The sequence below is a fragment of the Hordeum vulgare genome, chromosome 3H, assembly GCF_904849725.1.
Source record: "Hordeum vulgare subsp. vulgare chromosome 3H, MorexV3_pseudomolecules_assembly, whole genome shotgun sequence".
Classification (NCBI taxonomy): Eukaryota; Viridiplantae; Streptophyta; class Magnoliopsida; order Poales; family Poaceae; genus Hordeum; species Hordeum vulgare.
The window spans coordinates 442193614-442208155 of record NC_058520.1 but is presented as its reverse complement, the minus strand read 5'-3'; the positions used below and the strand labels follow the sequence as shown (position 1 = coordinate 442208155).

At 50.7% G+C, this 14542-nt stretch overlaps 3 protein-coding genes across 5 annotated transcripts; 1 reads left to right on the top strand and 2 right to left on the bottom strand.

Moving 5' to 3' along the window:
* The first annotated feature begins 903 nt into the window (after nt 1–903).
* LOC123444156 (non-specific lipid-transfer protein 2-like) lies at nt 904–1340 on the top strand. The gene has a single exon (XM_045120785.1). It carries the CDS (start codon nt 904–906, stop codon nt 1195–1197), a length of 294 nt encoding a protein of 97 aa, XP_044976720.1. The 3' UTR covers nt 1198–1340.
* Nucleotides 1341–1441: 101 nt separating this feature from the next.
* Nucleotides 1442–3826, bottom strand: LOC123441832 (PR5-like receptor kinase). Its single transcript, XM_045118044.1, has 3 exons — nt 2881–3826; nt 2708–2746; nt 1442–2538 (listed from the first exon to the last, which is right to left on the bottom strand). The coding sequence occupies exons 1-3, from the start codon at nt 3824–3826 to the stop codon at nt 1481–1483; spliced, it is 2043 nt and encodes a 680-aa protein (XP_044973979.1). The 3' UTR covers nt 1442–1480.
* Nucleotides 3827–4087: 261 nt separating this feature from the next.
* On the bottom strand, nt 4088–13788 carry LOC123444154 (LEAF RUST 10 DISEASE-RESISTANCE LOCUS RECEPTOR-LIKE PROTEIN KINASE-like 2.1). 3 transcript variants are annotated; one of them, XM_045120784.1, is made up of 3 exons: nt 12966–13788; nt 5702–5731; nt 4088–5310 (listed from the first exon to the last, which is right to left on the bottom strand). In XM_045120784.1, the coding sequence occupies exons 1-3, from the start codon at nt 13708–13710 to the stop codon at nt 4259–4261; spliced, it is 1827 nt and encodes a 608-aa protein (XP_044976719.1). In that variant the 5' UTR covers nt 13711–13788; the 3' UTR covers nt 4088–4258. The 3 variants fall into 3 exon arrangements, with proteins under 3 accessions (XP_044976719.1, XP_044976717.1, XP_044976718.1); XM_045120782.1 differs by lacking the exon at nt 12966–13788 and adding an exon at nt 10689–11756; XM_045120783.1 differs by lacking the exon at nt 12966–13788 and adding an exon at nt 9054–10682.
* Between the last annotated feature and the right edge of the window lie 754 nt (nt 13789–14542).

Here is a 14542-nt window from a genome sequence, read left to right as displayed (position 1 = left end):
CTGGCAGCCAACCAACAGTGGTTGTGCAGCCGAACAACAACAGCATAACAGCAGCTTGGCAGCCGGCTGATTTTTACAACATCGTTTACAACATCTATTAGAGTTGGAGATTTATAACACGAATATACAACATCTGTTGGACTTGACTGTTTTTTTGTGTTGTAAAACACACTTTTTTGTCACAACATCAAAATATACAACATCTATTGGAGATGCTCTTAGCCTTTTTAGGGTCAGTTCTTTTGATAGTTTTTTGAATAAGCTGAAATAAGCTGTCTCTTATTCATTCTAGAAGCCCAACCACATTTATCTCTGTAGAAGCCTATTAATTAAGATTTGACGAATAGACTTCTAAAAATACAGTATATTTTTAGTTAGACTTCTAGAATAAGCAGGATAGGTGGCCTAAAAAGCTACCAAAAATACCGGCCCTTAGTCCAGTAACGTCATTTCGCCATTGCTCAACATTGGCAAATCTTGTGCCTCCGTTTCTAAAAAAAGCATTGGAAAATCTGTTCAACACCTGTCACTAGGCTCGCTGTTACCAACACTTGGTTGGATGTTTTCAGCCCAGACAATTTCATCGGTGCACTCATATCTCTCATACAGTATTAATCAATTAATCAATTAACAAACGTAAGCAGCAGCAGCAGCATGCTTCACGCTACCCGGGCTCCGAAGCAGTGCCGGAGTCGCAAGCGCTCATGGGAATGCCCGTGCTGTGCCGTCTACGCAACCGTGCAATTCGAAAGCCTTTTTAAAAATCTTGGCGGCACGATAGCTCCATACAGAGCATGGCGCGGGTGCCGGCTGCGCTGTTTCTCCTGCTACAAATAGCATACAAACCCTCTCATCTGCTCCCCAAACCAGACAGAGTCCACCGCAATCAGTGACCGAGAAGCCATGAAGCCCTGCGCGGTGCTGTTCCTCGCCGCCGTGCTCGCCGCGTCCGGCTCCGGCGCGGTGCGTGGGGCGTCCCGGGCGGCGCGCTCGGAGTGCGACCCGTGGGCTCTGCGGCCGTGCGTCCCGGTGATCCTCTGGAGCGCGCCCCCGTCCGGCGCGTGCTGCGCCAGGCTCCGGGAGCAGAGGCGGTGCCTGTGCAGGTACGCCAGGGACCCCGACCTGGGCAGGTACATCAACTCCCGGAGCAGCAAGGAGGCCGCGGCCGCGTGTCGCGTGCGGGTTCCTACGTGCTAGGAATGCACGGGCGGTGCTACTAGCTGTTTTCGTCTTGGCCGTCTCCGTTTCTGACATGTTCGCCATTAGCAGTGCTCTTGTGTGTCATGCCATCAAATGTGGGTGTGGTGATCTTGTTTTGAAACATATGGTTGCAAGATTAAGTTATCTGACGCTATAACCAGTCCTGTTTCTGACAACAACGACATGAAGTGCCCATGTTGCGCTCTGAAATCCAACACTACACAAATCCAAAAGCAGGTGCATTTCCATGAACATTGTTTACAACCATGTCTTTCACCCTTCATGGGATTCTTCTCGGCAATTCCAGGTCCGCGCTGCTACCCTCCAGCATCTCGACGACGCCGCTCATCGACGGCCGGCTCGCAGGCGCCGTCTGCGAGCACCACAGCCCGACTATGATCATCTTCCTCACAAGCTCTCTGGTGCCGCCATTGACGTCCGAAACACTGTCACAGAACTCGTCCAAATGCTCGTAGAGCCACTGGGCGAAATACTTGCCGGTGGTGTCAGCGCCAACCTTGACGTGCCTCTTTGCCCTGACCATCTCCAGCACCATCACGCCGTAGCTGTACACATCGGACTTGCCAGTGACCGGCCCGAATCTCCTGGACACCACCTCAGGCGCGTCGTAGCCGTCCCTCTCCCTCGCACCGCGGGCAGACGGCTCGCACAGGTTTGCCACACCAACATCGGATATCTTCGGGCATAGCTCCTGATCCAGCAGAATGTTCCGGGGTTTGATGCCGACGTGCATGCCGTTAGCACCGTCGTCGTCGCCGTGGAGATAGTCGAGGCCTCGCGCCACGCCGATGGCGATGTCGAACAGCTTCTCCCAGTACAGCCACAACGAGTAGTTCTCCTCCACGGAGTCGTCGCTGCTGAGAGCATAGCTCTCAAGGGAGCCATTGGGCATGTACTCGTTTATCAGAGCCCTCGTTGGCCCCTGCAAGCAAAACCCTAGCAGAGGGGCGACGTTGGCGTGAGATATTGCGCCGATGCCCGCGACCTCTTTCATGAATTCCTTGTCGCCGCCTTTGCAGTTCTTGAGCACCTTCACCGTGATCTGCCGCGCGTCGCGGAGGTTGCCTCTGTAGACATCGCCATGGCTGCCTTGGCCTAGCCTGTGAGCAAAGGTCTTTGTCATCCTTTCCACTTCAGAGTAAGTGTATCTTTTTGGATGATGAGCTCCCAGTTTTGGCTCAGATGGCTCTTTGTTTGGAGGGGTGGTCGATCCCTCCACTGGAGGCGACGAGCCACGGTATTTCTTATGGCAGATGAAACAAGTGGTAAGAAGAAGGAGCAGCAGGAAGATGCCACCGACGACTCCTACTATTGTATCTGTATAAAGTATAAACAACAAGGAGGTAAAAAAATTGCAATTTTCATCGAAATGAAATGTCAAGGAAACGACCAACTTGCAAATTCTTGAGTTAGGTTGTGCATGTACTGTCACTCCACTCTATTGAGTAAGGAAACATAACCAGAAAAACAAAAGGTAACCACTTACAGATTCTCCTTTTGTAATCTGATGACGATGCGCCGTTCCCTGTAATTTTGTCAAACAAAACATTAGCTTATACGGAGTAGATTTTAGAATGAAGGACGGGCAACACAAATTCTCAATTGAAAAAAATGGTATCAGGTCGCTGTAAGCCTGAAAGCAGAAGAGGTCCAACCAACCTGTGTTTTCGTTCCGGTTTTGCAAGTTGCTCTGCAGCTTCACGCTAAAGCCAGAGACCTTGTCGTAGGAGCGGCTCCACAGCATGACCCCGCCGTAATTGGGCGCGCCCTCCACCAGCGGCAGCACCTGCGACACGAGCGTGTCCGCGTCGACGAACCCGCTGCCGGCAGCATCCGGCGACGCCGGCAGGCCGAGGTACACGGCCGCCGACGGCAGAGCCGCCGTCCACTGCCGCCACGCGCTCTGCAGCGCGCCCGCGTCCCCGCGCGCGAACTGGCACGGCGGGTTGTTGTAGAACTGCACCCACACGCGGTCGAACAGCCCCGTGCCGAGCGCGGCCGCGAGGGACGCGTCGGGGAACGGGCACTGCGGCGCCGCGGTGAGCGTGTACTTCCTGCCGCCCGTGTCGCCCTTGTACAGCGACGTGAGGCTCCTGGCGAGGTCGTCGTAGTACTTGGACGGGGCCTCTATGTCGAAGTCGATGCCGTCCAGCACCGCGTCGCCGAGCGGGCGTGGCGCGGCACCGGCGCCGGTGCCGGTGCCACCGAGGAAGTTGTCCCACAGGTAGGTGGCCACGTCCTGCGCGTCGGAGGGCGAGGAGAGGTTGTACCCGAGCGCGCCGCCGCCCACGCTGAGCAGCACCTTGACGCCGGCGGATTGGCAGGACGCGACGTCGGCGGCGAGGGTCGCGCAAGTCCCCGACGGGGGATCGCAGTGGCCGGCGAGGTTGAGGACCGGAGCACGGCCGGCGCCGAAGATGGAGAGGAACGCGAGGTTGACGTAGGCGTAGAGTCCCGTGCCGCATGTGTCCCTGAGCGTGCCCTCGGTGGCGTTCTGACCCCAGTAGACGGCGATGTTGGCCGACTCCGCCGCCGCCGCCGCGGCGGCGGCGAGGGCGGACGCCGCTAAGAGCAAGATCGTGAGAGCGCACGGCTTGCCGGGCATTTTTAAAGATGGCGAACGCTTTTGTGTCGTGTGCTTTTATATACGACGTAGATCCAACAAGCGTACGTGGAAGGAGTAAAGAAGTTGGATGCTGCAAGTGACAGCCTTGTCGTGTTATTATCTCTTGTGCATGGAGTAATCAGGAGGCCAGCGGACATATGGAAGCTGCTCTGTTTGTCTCAATCGCAGCCCTGGAGCACAGATTTGGACACCGCAGACAGGACAGCAAGAGGGAGTAAAAGGCTACATACACCCAAGGAAGATTGGTATAAACTGAATTTATTTACACGATGAGTCGGTTTGGCTCACGGTGAAAATCAGAGAAGAGGTTAGCGGGGGTAAAGGCACGTAATTCTGCAAGAAGTGTCCGAGCTGTTTACAGATTATTATGCAAATGCTGGAGCAAGTTGGCGAGAACAATATATAAACATGTCAACTCAAGAGCACTTTTGGTGGCAATTCGAGGCCGGCTGTGCTCCCTTCAAGCATCTCCACGACTCTAGTCATTGTTGGACGATCTGTAGAACTCAGCTGAATGCACCACAGCCCAACCACTATCATCTTCCTCACAACCTCCGTGATCTCTCCATTAATCTCAGAAGCACCAATACAATATTCATCTAGATGTTCATAGATCCACTGTGGGAAATACTGGCTGCTAGATTCAGTATTTTGACTGATGTTCTTGTCCCTTGCCCCAACCATCTCAAGAACCATCATTCCATAGCTGTAAACATCGGACTTGCTACTCACTGCTCCGAATTGCTTCGAATAAACCTCGGGAGCAATATAGCCTATTGTTCCTCTTGCACCACCAATGGAAATAATACTTTCTTTGTTCAGGCACAGCTTGGCCAGTCCGAAATCAGAGATCTTTGGACAGAAGTTTTGATCCAATAGAATGTTGTGGGGCTTGATATCAAAATGCACTATGCGAGTATTGCATCCTCTATGCAGATATTCAAGTCCTCGAGCAATTCCCACTGCAATTTCAAACAATTTCTCCCAACCTAATGTATTTCCACCTTCAGAGCTATCTTTGAAAGCATACTTTTCAAGTGAACCATTAGGCATATAGTCATAAATTAGTGCCCTTTTCGACCCTTCCAAGCAAAATCCTAAGAGAGTAACGACGTTGACATGAGAAGTTCTACTAATGCTAGCTAACTCATTGATGAAATCCTCTCCATCAGTCTTGAAATCTTTCAGCATCTTTACTGCTATCTGATGACCATCAGAGAGGCCGCCTCTGTAAACAGCACCAAATCCACCTTGACCTAGCTTTTCAGCAAATGATCTCGTCATTCTTTTCACTTGTGCATAAGTGTATCTTTTTGGATGGACCGTTCCATTCTTTTGTAGGAAGGACTCAATCCTTGCTGTGTCCTTTGATTTTCCTTTGGATCCGTACTTCTTGTAGCCCAACCAGAATGCAAAGGAGAGTACACACAGCATAAGTATGCTCAAGCTGCCTGCTATTGCATCTGCATAGAAAATTTGAAGGGAGAAAGGCATCACAAGGGGAAGCAACTTACACGATCTTCTAGTTAACTGTTTTATTTACATTTTGTTTACTGCATAAGAGTAGAGGCATAAAAATCAGTGCAAACAGAGAAGAACTCAATTTCAAGTGTCATGCAGTAGAGAGAACCTCGAGTTATTGAAGGCCCTTGTTGGCAAACCTAATGTATTGTATATTCTAAAAGGCTAGGTATTATATTTGCATCATAAACTCTGAATTAGTCTGCATGTGAAGAACTAGTGCCACTTTTCAGTTAAACTGGACACTGTGCTAAGTACACACAGATGAAGCAGGGTTTGCTACAGATGCAATATGCAAAACAATTTATCATGCGGCTGAGAGATATTTCTTACATATTATCATTTTGTTCGATTTCGGAGGACCTGCAAAATTTGAACATGAGGGCATATGAGTAGATGGAAGATGCATTTATTCACAAAATATAAACTTTACACTAACAACTAATACAATAATTAGTTTACCATACAAATTTAAAATGAAGGTAACATGGGTAATTTTATTACAGGAACAACCAGTCTTATTTTCCCGAGAATAAAATTCATCATCATTTCTATGTACAAACTTTGGCAGAGATAGTTTAACATGAAAAATAACAGTCATTTCCTTATTTTTTAAAAGAAAAAAAAAACGTCACTTGAAGTTGATCTTACTTCCTAGCAATAAAATCTTGACCCAAGTCTCTTAACAATTTTAGGATCAATGGTGGCGGATTTGCTTGAGATCAGAATGGCGTAACTGTTAATTGTTCACATGTCCTTGGTATTTCAGCAAGGCAGATACTAATGTCAATGGTTAAGTGAATATTGTCAAGTGACGAAAATGATTTAAATATTTTGCACATTAGAAAATGGCGATGATGCACTTCTGAGTTTGTCTCAGTACCAATCATATAAAAAAAGCAATGTAATGCAGCCTGACACACATCATTCATATGGATATGTCATGTAAACCTGAGCATAACCCGGTCAGGGCCGGGTTTTGGACCAGGAAAAAGCCCAAACTAAAAAACTAAGGCCCAAACCCGTCCCGGTCTGATTGTCAGGCCTATTAATTGGGCCTGAACCCGACCCGAACCTGGAAAAGCCCAGCCGGCCCAGCTTGATCTAGGCTAATTTTTTTTACAAGCCCGAGCCCGACCCGCCGGGCTCACTTTCCAGGTCCTAGTCCGGCCTGATGGCAGGATCAGGCCCGGGATTTTCGGGCCGGATTGGGTCAGGCCGTCCGGGCCGGGCTGCCCATATCCAAGTTTAGACTCATGCCCAAAGACAACATAGCAACTTTAATCCATCCCCAATAATGTCATATCACACTTGACAGAGATAGGCAGTTGCTTCTCCAAAAAAGTTGACCCGAGAGAGCATGCCACATACAATTACACAACAACGTCTACAAAGAAAAAGTTTCAATTCAAAGAGCTGGGCATCTACAACCCGACGACTTAAATGATTCTCATACGTGTGCGGACGCGTCCGGTCAATGATAAAAAAGAAAAACAAAGAAAAAAGTGACCCAATCAAATCTTTCATATCATCTTATACAACCGGATTGTTCGCGAACCCTCATATCTATCTCAAATATAAGAAGGATACGAGGGCTCGCGGACGCGCCCGAGCACGTCCGGTCAGTCCGTCACATAGGACGTGACCTTATCTTGGATCATCTTTTTCTTTTCTTTATTCGTTCTTTTTAGAAGTTAGGCCAAGGGTTTGATGAGAGTTAATTGCAAAAAACAACCACATTAAAGCGAATGATTGCAGAAAATATTCTTCTATACATTCGTTGCAGGAAACGCATCAAAATTATCTATTTTTTAAGCACTGATCCGTCTGTGAAGTGTTTTAAACACGATTATGATAGGTGGGTCCATTTTTTATGACGTGACGTCATGGCTCCGTCACTAACACCGTCGCCTCAGACTTGACGCGCTCGCCGCCGGCCGCGCGACCTCATGGTGCAGCTCATGGCGGGGTCAGAGGCCTGGTGACTACGGCCAATCCGGGGCCGGACGACCGGCGGCGGGAGCTAGATTCAGTGGAGGAGGCGGCGGCTGTGGAGAAAAAGAAGAGGAAATCGAGGGGAAACCAAATGGAATCCGGGGAGGAATTGTTGCGCGCTTTGTTCGCGGCCGGCTGGCTGGATGTGTTCTGAGCGCTTCTAGAGGAAGCCATCCATTAACAGCGACCTCGGCGTGACTGCCGTCGAGCGACAGGACGTCCGGGTCGACGCGCACGTCGGCGATGGCGGCGGCCGCGAACCGCCCCGCGATGAGCAGGCGCGCGGCGCGGAACTCGAAGAGGAACAACAACAGAGTGTACCAGATGATTCACTGGAGCATGACGAGCTGCACCATGAGGTCGCCGGCGTGGCGGCCGGCGGCGAGCGCGTCAAGTCCGAGGCGACGGCGTTAGTGACGGAGCTGCGACGTCACGTCACCAAAAGTGTTTTTTTTTATCTTTTACCATACTTTATCAGGGGTTTGATGATTTACCACAGGATTGTGTGATTAGCAAGTGGACCCGACCCCACCTGTCAATCTCAGGGGATGGTAAATTATCAAAGTGAAAAGTAAAGTGTGGTTTAAGATTCAGTTTGTCCTAAAAATGGACCTTACCTATCATAACCGTGCATAAAACGTTTCAACAGACGGATCCGTGCTTTTTGCAAAAAATTAAGCAACCTCAATGTGTTTTTTGCAACAAATGTATAGAATGTTTTCTGTAATCCTTCGCTTCAATATGATGCAATTAACTCGGTTGGGTGGCTGCGTGCACCGGGTCCTTTGTTTCCTGCGGAGGCCTCGCGAGTTTCTCCGACGGCTGGCAAAGGCAAGCCGACGAGAGGGACATGTCGGGAAGGCCCCCTCCTCTTGCTGAACCTTTGACCAGTCCGACAAACTCTCTCCGATCCAAAAGAAGTGTCGTAGTTTTATTTCGAATTTAAAGGCCCGATTAGAGGTGAGCATTATATAACCGAAAACCAAAAAACCAAACCGAACCGAACCGTATTAACCGATTTGTCGGTTTATTTGGTGGTTTGATTTTTGATTCGGTGAGAAATTTTAAGGTTGTTCGGTGTTTTGTTTTTGTTCGGTTTTTGGTGCCCAGAAACCGAATAGACCGAACAAACCGATATGTGAGATACCCCGTGTAATACCTTTTAAAAGTGCAACAGTATGAATGCATCACACATTTCTCCGCACATAATACATTTCACGGTCCATGTGCTTTTTCTACTTATTTATGGTTACTACTTTGCTTGACCGAATAAACCACAGAATGATATTAAGGTTGGTAGAACTTGTGATTATCCTTTTGCATATTATACAATCTAAAACAGTGCTCTCGAGTCATTACACTTATATTGACAAATGCATGAATTTTGTTTTTTCGGTTAACCGAACAAACCGAACTGATATATTATGATTAATATGGTTCGGTTTTTAAATTTTGAATGATTATTTTGATTTTTATTCTTCCAAAACCGAAATTATATAGAACTGAATAAATCGAACCGTATTAACCATATAGACCGAACTTACAACCCTAAGCCCGATAGAGCATGCCAGACACACCTGCACGGCTGTTTTGGAAGGCAAAAAAGACGCACCTACGTACAGGGCTGCACAACAAGTAGACACGCAACTTTTACTTCTACAAAGAAAAGTTGAATATTCGAAGAACTTACCGGTGCTATCGCAGTAAACGGTGCTATTCGAAGAACTTCGGCCGTCAGGGCACAAGCAGCCGATGAAAACCCCGGCCCGGCTGTAACCGCACCGTCCCTTGGGATTGGATGCCTCGCACTGGACACATTCCTGTGGCTTCGCGCTGGCGTTCCATCCCACCTGGAATTCCTGACGAAGAAGGCCGGCGTATCCACCGTTTTCCCATCCAGGATCAGCATAGTTGATCGGGTCTTTGTGCACAGGCAGTTGTATGACTTTTCTGCACGCTTGCGGCCAGTGCCCGAGGGGCACTTCATCATCCGGAAGCACGAACGAGGATCCTGTACCACCGCCAAAGGTTTGGCAGCTCATCGGGGTGATCTTACTCGGCTGGAGGAAGGTAGAGTTGAAGGTGCAGTTGATGAAGAAGATAAGGTAATCGACCGTGCTGTCAGGAAAGTACAGCAGCGATCCCTGTTGCAAAGTCACGTTGCTGTCGGTTTTTGGTCTCGGGCAGGGGCTGCCGTCGTCGACCTCCGGGTAGGCTAGAGAGACGGTTGCTAGCGCGCCGTCGATGCTCTTCACCGTGTAGCTGGCGGCGCCGTTGAGCTGCAGGATGGGCCTCTTGTCGTCTTCGCAGAAGATCCCCAGGCCAGGATATCCGCAGTACGAGTCGGCGTTGCCCTTGAGATCTTTTGTCTTCCCGACGAGATAGAACGGGTAGCTGATCTGCAAGCTTCCGCAGCTGGAAGGTTCATTCAGGCACATGGAGGAATCGTAGGTGTCATCAGATGAATCGCCATGGGAGCCGGCAACGGCAACCAAGAGGATAAGCGGCAGCAGCTGGTGGTGGTGGCTGGGCAAGAGAGGCATGGCTGCCTGGCTAGATAGCTAATTCAGCGGTAGTGTTCCATTCTCTGCTTTGATCTTTAAACCGGTGGTAAGCTGCCCGCCCGCATGCCTTCGTTTACATGTTGCGAGGGCTCTTGGTCCTGGGTAGAAGTTTCGGAGAAGGATGCATGGGCGACGTGATATACGGCACTACGGCAGGATCATGCCGGTCATCGGTATCTTGGTCATCAGTCGTCTGCCATCTCTATCTCTCGATTTTTTCCGTCGAGACTAGTGTGCGTGTATACAAATTTGACCGATTTACAGCCACAGAACAATTTCCTGAGACCGACATCTCCTCCCGTTTCCAATTAAAACTATCTATTTTGGAGTTGCCAAATGCATACATATTTCAACTAACTTTAGCATGACAAAACTAGATTTGAACTAACCTTAGCATGATGAAACTAGTTTTGAAAAGAAGTATCGATCGAGAGCAGGATCCAGCCAGATGATTGGGCCAACTGGCAAATGAGTTGTTAATTATTGGCTTTTACAGTTTTTTTTCTTCTTCTGTAAAGGGTTCCCCGACGGAAATCATAAACGAGCCCAGCATGAAAGCAGAAAAACTCCCGACGGAAATTAAAACTGACCGGCCCAACCACAGCTTCAAAGGCTCAAGAGCTTATCAATTTAAATAAACCTTGTGTTTTGCAGACGGGATCAGTTTTGCACAACCTGATGCAGACAATTGGGTTTGGATACTATCGGCCATTTGTTTTTCAGAGGGAATAAAATTTAAGGAGCAGTTCTAAAGAACTTACCTGATGAAGGGTCTGGATACGCAGCAGCGGCGCCGCTGCCGTTGCAGTCCGGAGCACCCACCTTCCCACCGGAGCACAAGCAACCGATGAATTGCCTGTTGTCGCTGTGGGCGCAGCGTCCCTTGGATTCCTCGCACAGGTTGCATGCCAGCTCTGTGCTCTGCTTCCATTCCAACTGGAATCCATGCTTAAGCACGACACCGTAATCATTCGGTAACAGGGGCGGCTCGCTCATCAGAACTTCTTCATGTACGGGCACGACCACAATCTCGCTGCAGTGCTCAACCAATCCGTATTCTCCAGAAACGTTGCCTTGCTCAGAGGTGAAGACGAAGGAAACGCCATCTCCACGCCTTGCAGGCGAATTGATGCCTTTGCAGTCGACCTGGAAATCTTCTGCCTGAGAATCAGGAGGCTGCTGATCGCCTGGCCTGGAGTAGCAGTCCAAGAAGAAGGTGAGGTTGGTCAAGGAGTCGGTGTAGTTGAGCCACTCGTAGCTGAATGTCACGTTGTGGCTCACTGTGGGGCACTTGCCGCTCTTAAGGACTTCCTTATCCCCGAGAACGATGGTGCGATTGTCGTAGATGATGCCGTGGACGGTGTAGTTGTATTGGTCCAGTGGAAGGGTTGCGATCGCAGTTGCCCCCTCGCCTTGGCAGAAGATCTTCATATCGGTGTAGCCACAAGAGTAGTGGGATGTGTAATTGGGTGTTTCTTGGATCGCGTTTGACAGATAGAATGGATATTTGATGTCAACGCCGCCACACCAGAACGACTCCGAGCACATGGAATCGTTGTAGGTGCTAGACGGCGGAAGAGGCAAGCCATGGGAGGCGACGAAGCCATGGACGGCGAGGAAGAGGAGGAAGAGCGAGTGTGGTGGTAGGTGAGCCATTGGCAAGACGAGGGTCAGGAGAGGCCAGGCGTTTGGTTTTGACGAGTGTGTTTTTGACTGTTTCAACTCTGATGATTATACACGCGTCTGGTAACGAATGTGGCCGTATATAGGCTTGGCGTGGACTCGACCTTGGTAGGCCACGCCCCACATTATGTGATGATGAGTGAGACGCGATCAATCAGCAATTCAGCAGGAAGACTGGTACATTTACGTAAAAGCAACTTTAATAGACAGCGGCCCGCTGCGTTCCACGTGTTCTATAAATCCCGCCCACGGGCGCTCGCCAACCGTCGTCTCCGCCTCTTTCTTCGACTCTGTCAATGCCCCGCCGCCGCCGCGCCCTTCTTCCTCGCCTTCGTCGCCTTTCTCTTCACCCCCGCCGTCTTCTCCCCTGCCGCCGCCATGTCGTTGCGCCCGCAGAGCAACTTGGGCTATCGTGGCGTCCGTCCCCGTCCACGTGGGCTATCTACGCCGAGATCCGTTCCGACCATATGCACCTCGGGCTCGGCACGTTCGAAACCGTCCATGAGGTCGTCCGCGCGTACAACGCGGCGGCTTGGCGCCTCCAGCATCCGAGGACGCAGATGAATTTTGAGGACGTTTTCACGTGTCAGCAAGTGCAGGATCCCATCCTTCCCCGCGTGTGGTCATCAAACAGGACCGCCGCGCTCAGCGCAATCAGGAGCGTCGCCTCTTGATCGCCGAGTGGGACGAGGCTATCATGGCGAAGTGGCGCGCGTGACATCCGGAGGACGTCGTCCTCGAGAGCGAGTTCTGGGCGAGCATGAAGGAGGAGCGAGCCACGCAACGCGAGGAAAAACGTATGCGCAAGGCACTGGCGATTTCATAGATAGGGAACCTGGACACGACGTGGAACTCAGAACGATGAACGGTGGGAGGACGTGATGCTGTAATCGACGGACTACATCAACGAGGAGAAGGAGGAGGAGTCTAGATGTACTAGTTGAATTTGAATTTGCTTGTAGTTTGTATCTAAATTTTAATGTTTGTCGATGAGGTAGTTGAATTTTTATTATTTATCTATTTCTCATGTTTGAATGTGCGCGATGTATTAATCATGAAGATATATTATTTGTGTTGGACGCGCGCGCTAAATTTAGCATGTTTGGTGAAGTTATAACGTCCCGCTGGAGCAAGCGCCCTTTCACGCGTTAAAGAAACTATTTCGATGCTGTATTTTCCTTTTTTTAACGTGCCACGTTACCGTGCGTCTGCTGGGATGCTCTGAGTGCCCTCTTGGTTGCGTCACAAGATGTGTGGCGCAACTGCAAGGAACTCGATCATCAGTCATCACGTCCACACGCCCACCGGTCAAAGTAGAGTAATGACTAGGGAGCGAATGGAAAAGTCGTACGTACCGCTAGCGCACGGGCCGCCGTCGCAGAAGCAGGTGAACCCCGCACCTCCGTTCCACTGGTTGCGCCGGTTGCCGCACCATCCGCCGGAGCGCTCGCATACGCCGCACTCCAAGGAGTGCGGGCTGTAGTTCAGTTCGAACCCACCCTTGAGCACCTCAACGTATCTTGACGCGGGAGGCGCCTCCATCATGGCCTTCTTATGAGAGTCCAGCACCGGCGCCACCACCGCCGCCTCGCACCCGTACTCGTCCGCTGCGCCCGTGTAGCCATCGCCCGTGAACGCGTACGAACTCGAGTTGTAGTCTGGACAGCCAGTCAGTTCCACGGCAGAGGGCCATGAGGCGTTCTTCTTGCAGTTGTAGAAGAAGGTGATGTTGGAGTCGGAGCGGGTGAGGTGCAGCGCGGAGCCTGCGTCGATGGTGAAGTTGAAGTGGAGGTGCGGGCAGCTGGTTGTGTTGAGGGCTTCGGCGGCGGCGTCGTCGACGAGGAAGACGGAGCGCGTGTCGTAGTCGATGCTGGAGACTCTGCACCGATGGTGGGACTGGGCGGGGAGGATCAGGGTGGTATTGCGCTCGCAGGCGAGGCCGAGGCCGCGGTAGCCGCAGCTGGAGGCCGAGGACGAGTTGAGCCAGAACGGGTAGGCGATGGTGAGGTCGCCGCAGGTGGCGTTGGTGCAGGTGGACGGGTAGCCGTTGGCCGTGGCGGAGAGGAGCAGGACGGCGAGGAGGAGGAGCAGGGGAGGCATCGCGGCGGTGTGGATGGGCAAGGGGGAGGGGGAGGGGCGCCGACTTTAGCTGGCGCGATCGTGGCGCGTGAGAGTCAAGTGAGGGTGGGCGACAGGTGCTTCGACTGGATGTGGAAATTTCAAGCCTCCACGGAGCACGCGGCAGCTCGCGGTTGCACGGTGATTCTGTCAGGGCAGATCCCAGAACACAAACACACGCGAGGTGGACACACGCACACACGGAACCATACAAAAAATTCAGAGTCGTAGAGACGAACAGCCGGAAGAGGAGACACACGAACACAACCTTTTTGCAACGCGAACTAATTGCGTCTTTTTCGTTTTTTTTATTCCATCAAGTAACTAACTTGCGCAAGACTCTTGCCCACGACCCTTACTCCGCGCTATCTCACGGGCGTAATCGTGGCCAACGGCATCACACGTTTACAGGAAAGATAAAACGATTTGAAGACTGAAACTACCCTAAGACTCGTACGCCGCCGCAACGTGAACAAAACACATGTGTGGCCTAAACAAACCTGCGTACAAAAACGCTTATGTGCTAACTGAAATAAGGGAAACAACTGAACTTGCATGGGTGTAGCGTGATTAACATGACAGATTCGACCTTGAATCATCCTTCATTCATTGGGGATGACGACTGGGGAGCACCGCGCGCCGGTGATGGGGATGGTTGTGGGTCGGTCTGCATATTACAGGACGATAGGATGCGCGTTGTTTTTTGTTTTTCTGAACAAAGCAACGCATCAGCAGGTGCCCAATTCCATTGACAGCTTACAGCAACAGAACATGAGAGAGTACAATGGCAATAAGATAGAAAGAAGAGAAAGCA

Coding starts and splice junctions, on each gene's coding strand:
- LOC123444156 (XM_045120785.1), top strand. CDS start 904: ATGAAGCCCTGCGCGGTGCTGTTCCTCGCCGCCGTGCTCGCCGCGTCC.
- LOC123441832 (XM_045118044.1), bottom strand. CDS start 3,826: ATGCCCGGCAAGCCGTGCGCTCTCACGATCTTGCTCTTAGCGGCGTCC. Junction 2,747..2,880: donor AAACCGGAACGAAAACACAG/GTTGGTTGGACC, acceptor ACAAAATTACAG/GGAACGGCGCATCGTCATCA. Junction 2,539..2,707: donor AGATTACAAAAGGAGAATCT/GTAAGTGGTTAC, acceptor TACTTTATACAG/ATACAATAGTAGGAGTCGTC.
- LOC123444154 (XM_045120782.1), bottom strand. CDS start 11,583: ATGGCTCACCTACCACCACACTCGCTCTTCCTCCTCTTCCTCGCCGTC. Junction 5,732..10,688: donor GTATCCAGACCCTTCATCAG/GTAAGTTCTTTA, acceptor CAAATTTTGCAG/GTCCTCCGAAATCGAACAAA. Junction 5,311..5,701: donor ATCGAACAAAATGATAATAT/GTAAGAAATATC, acceptor TTTTCTATGCAG/ATGCAATAGCAGGCAGCTTG.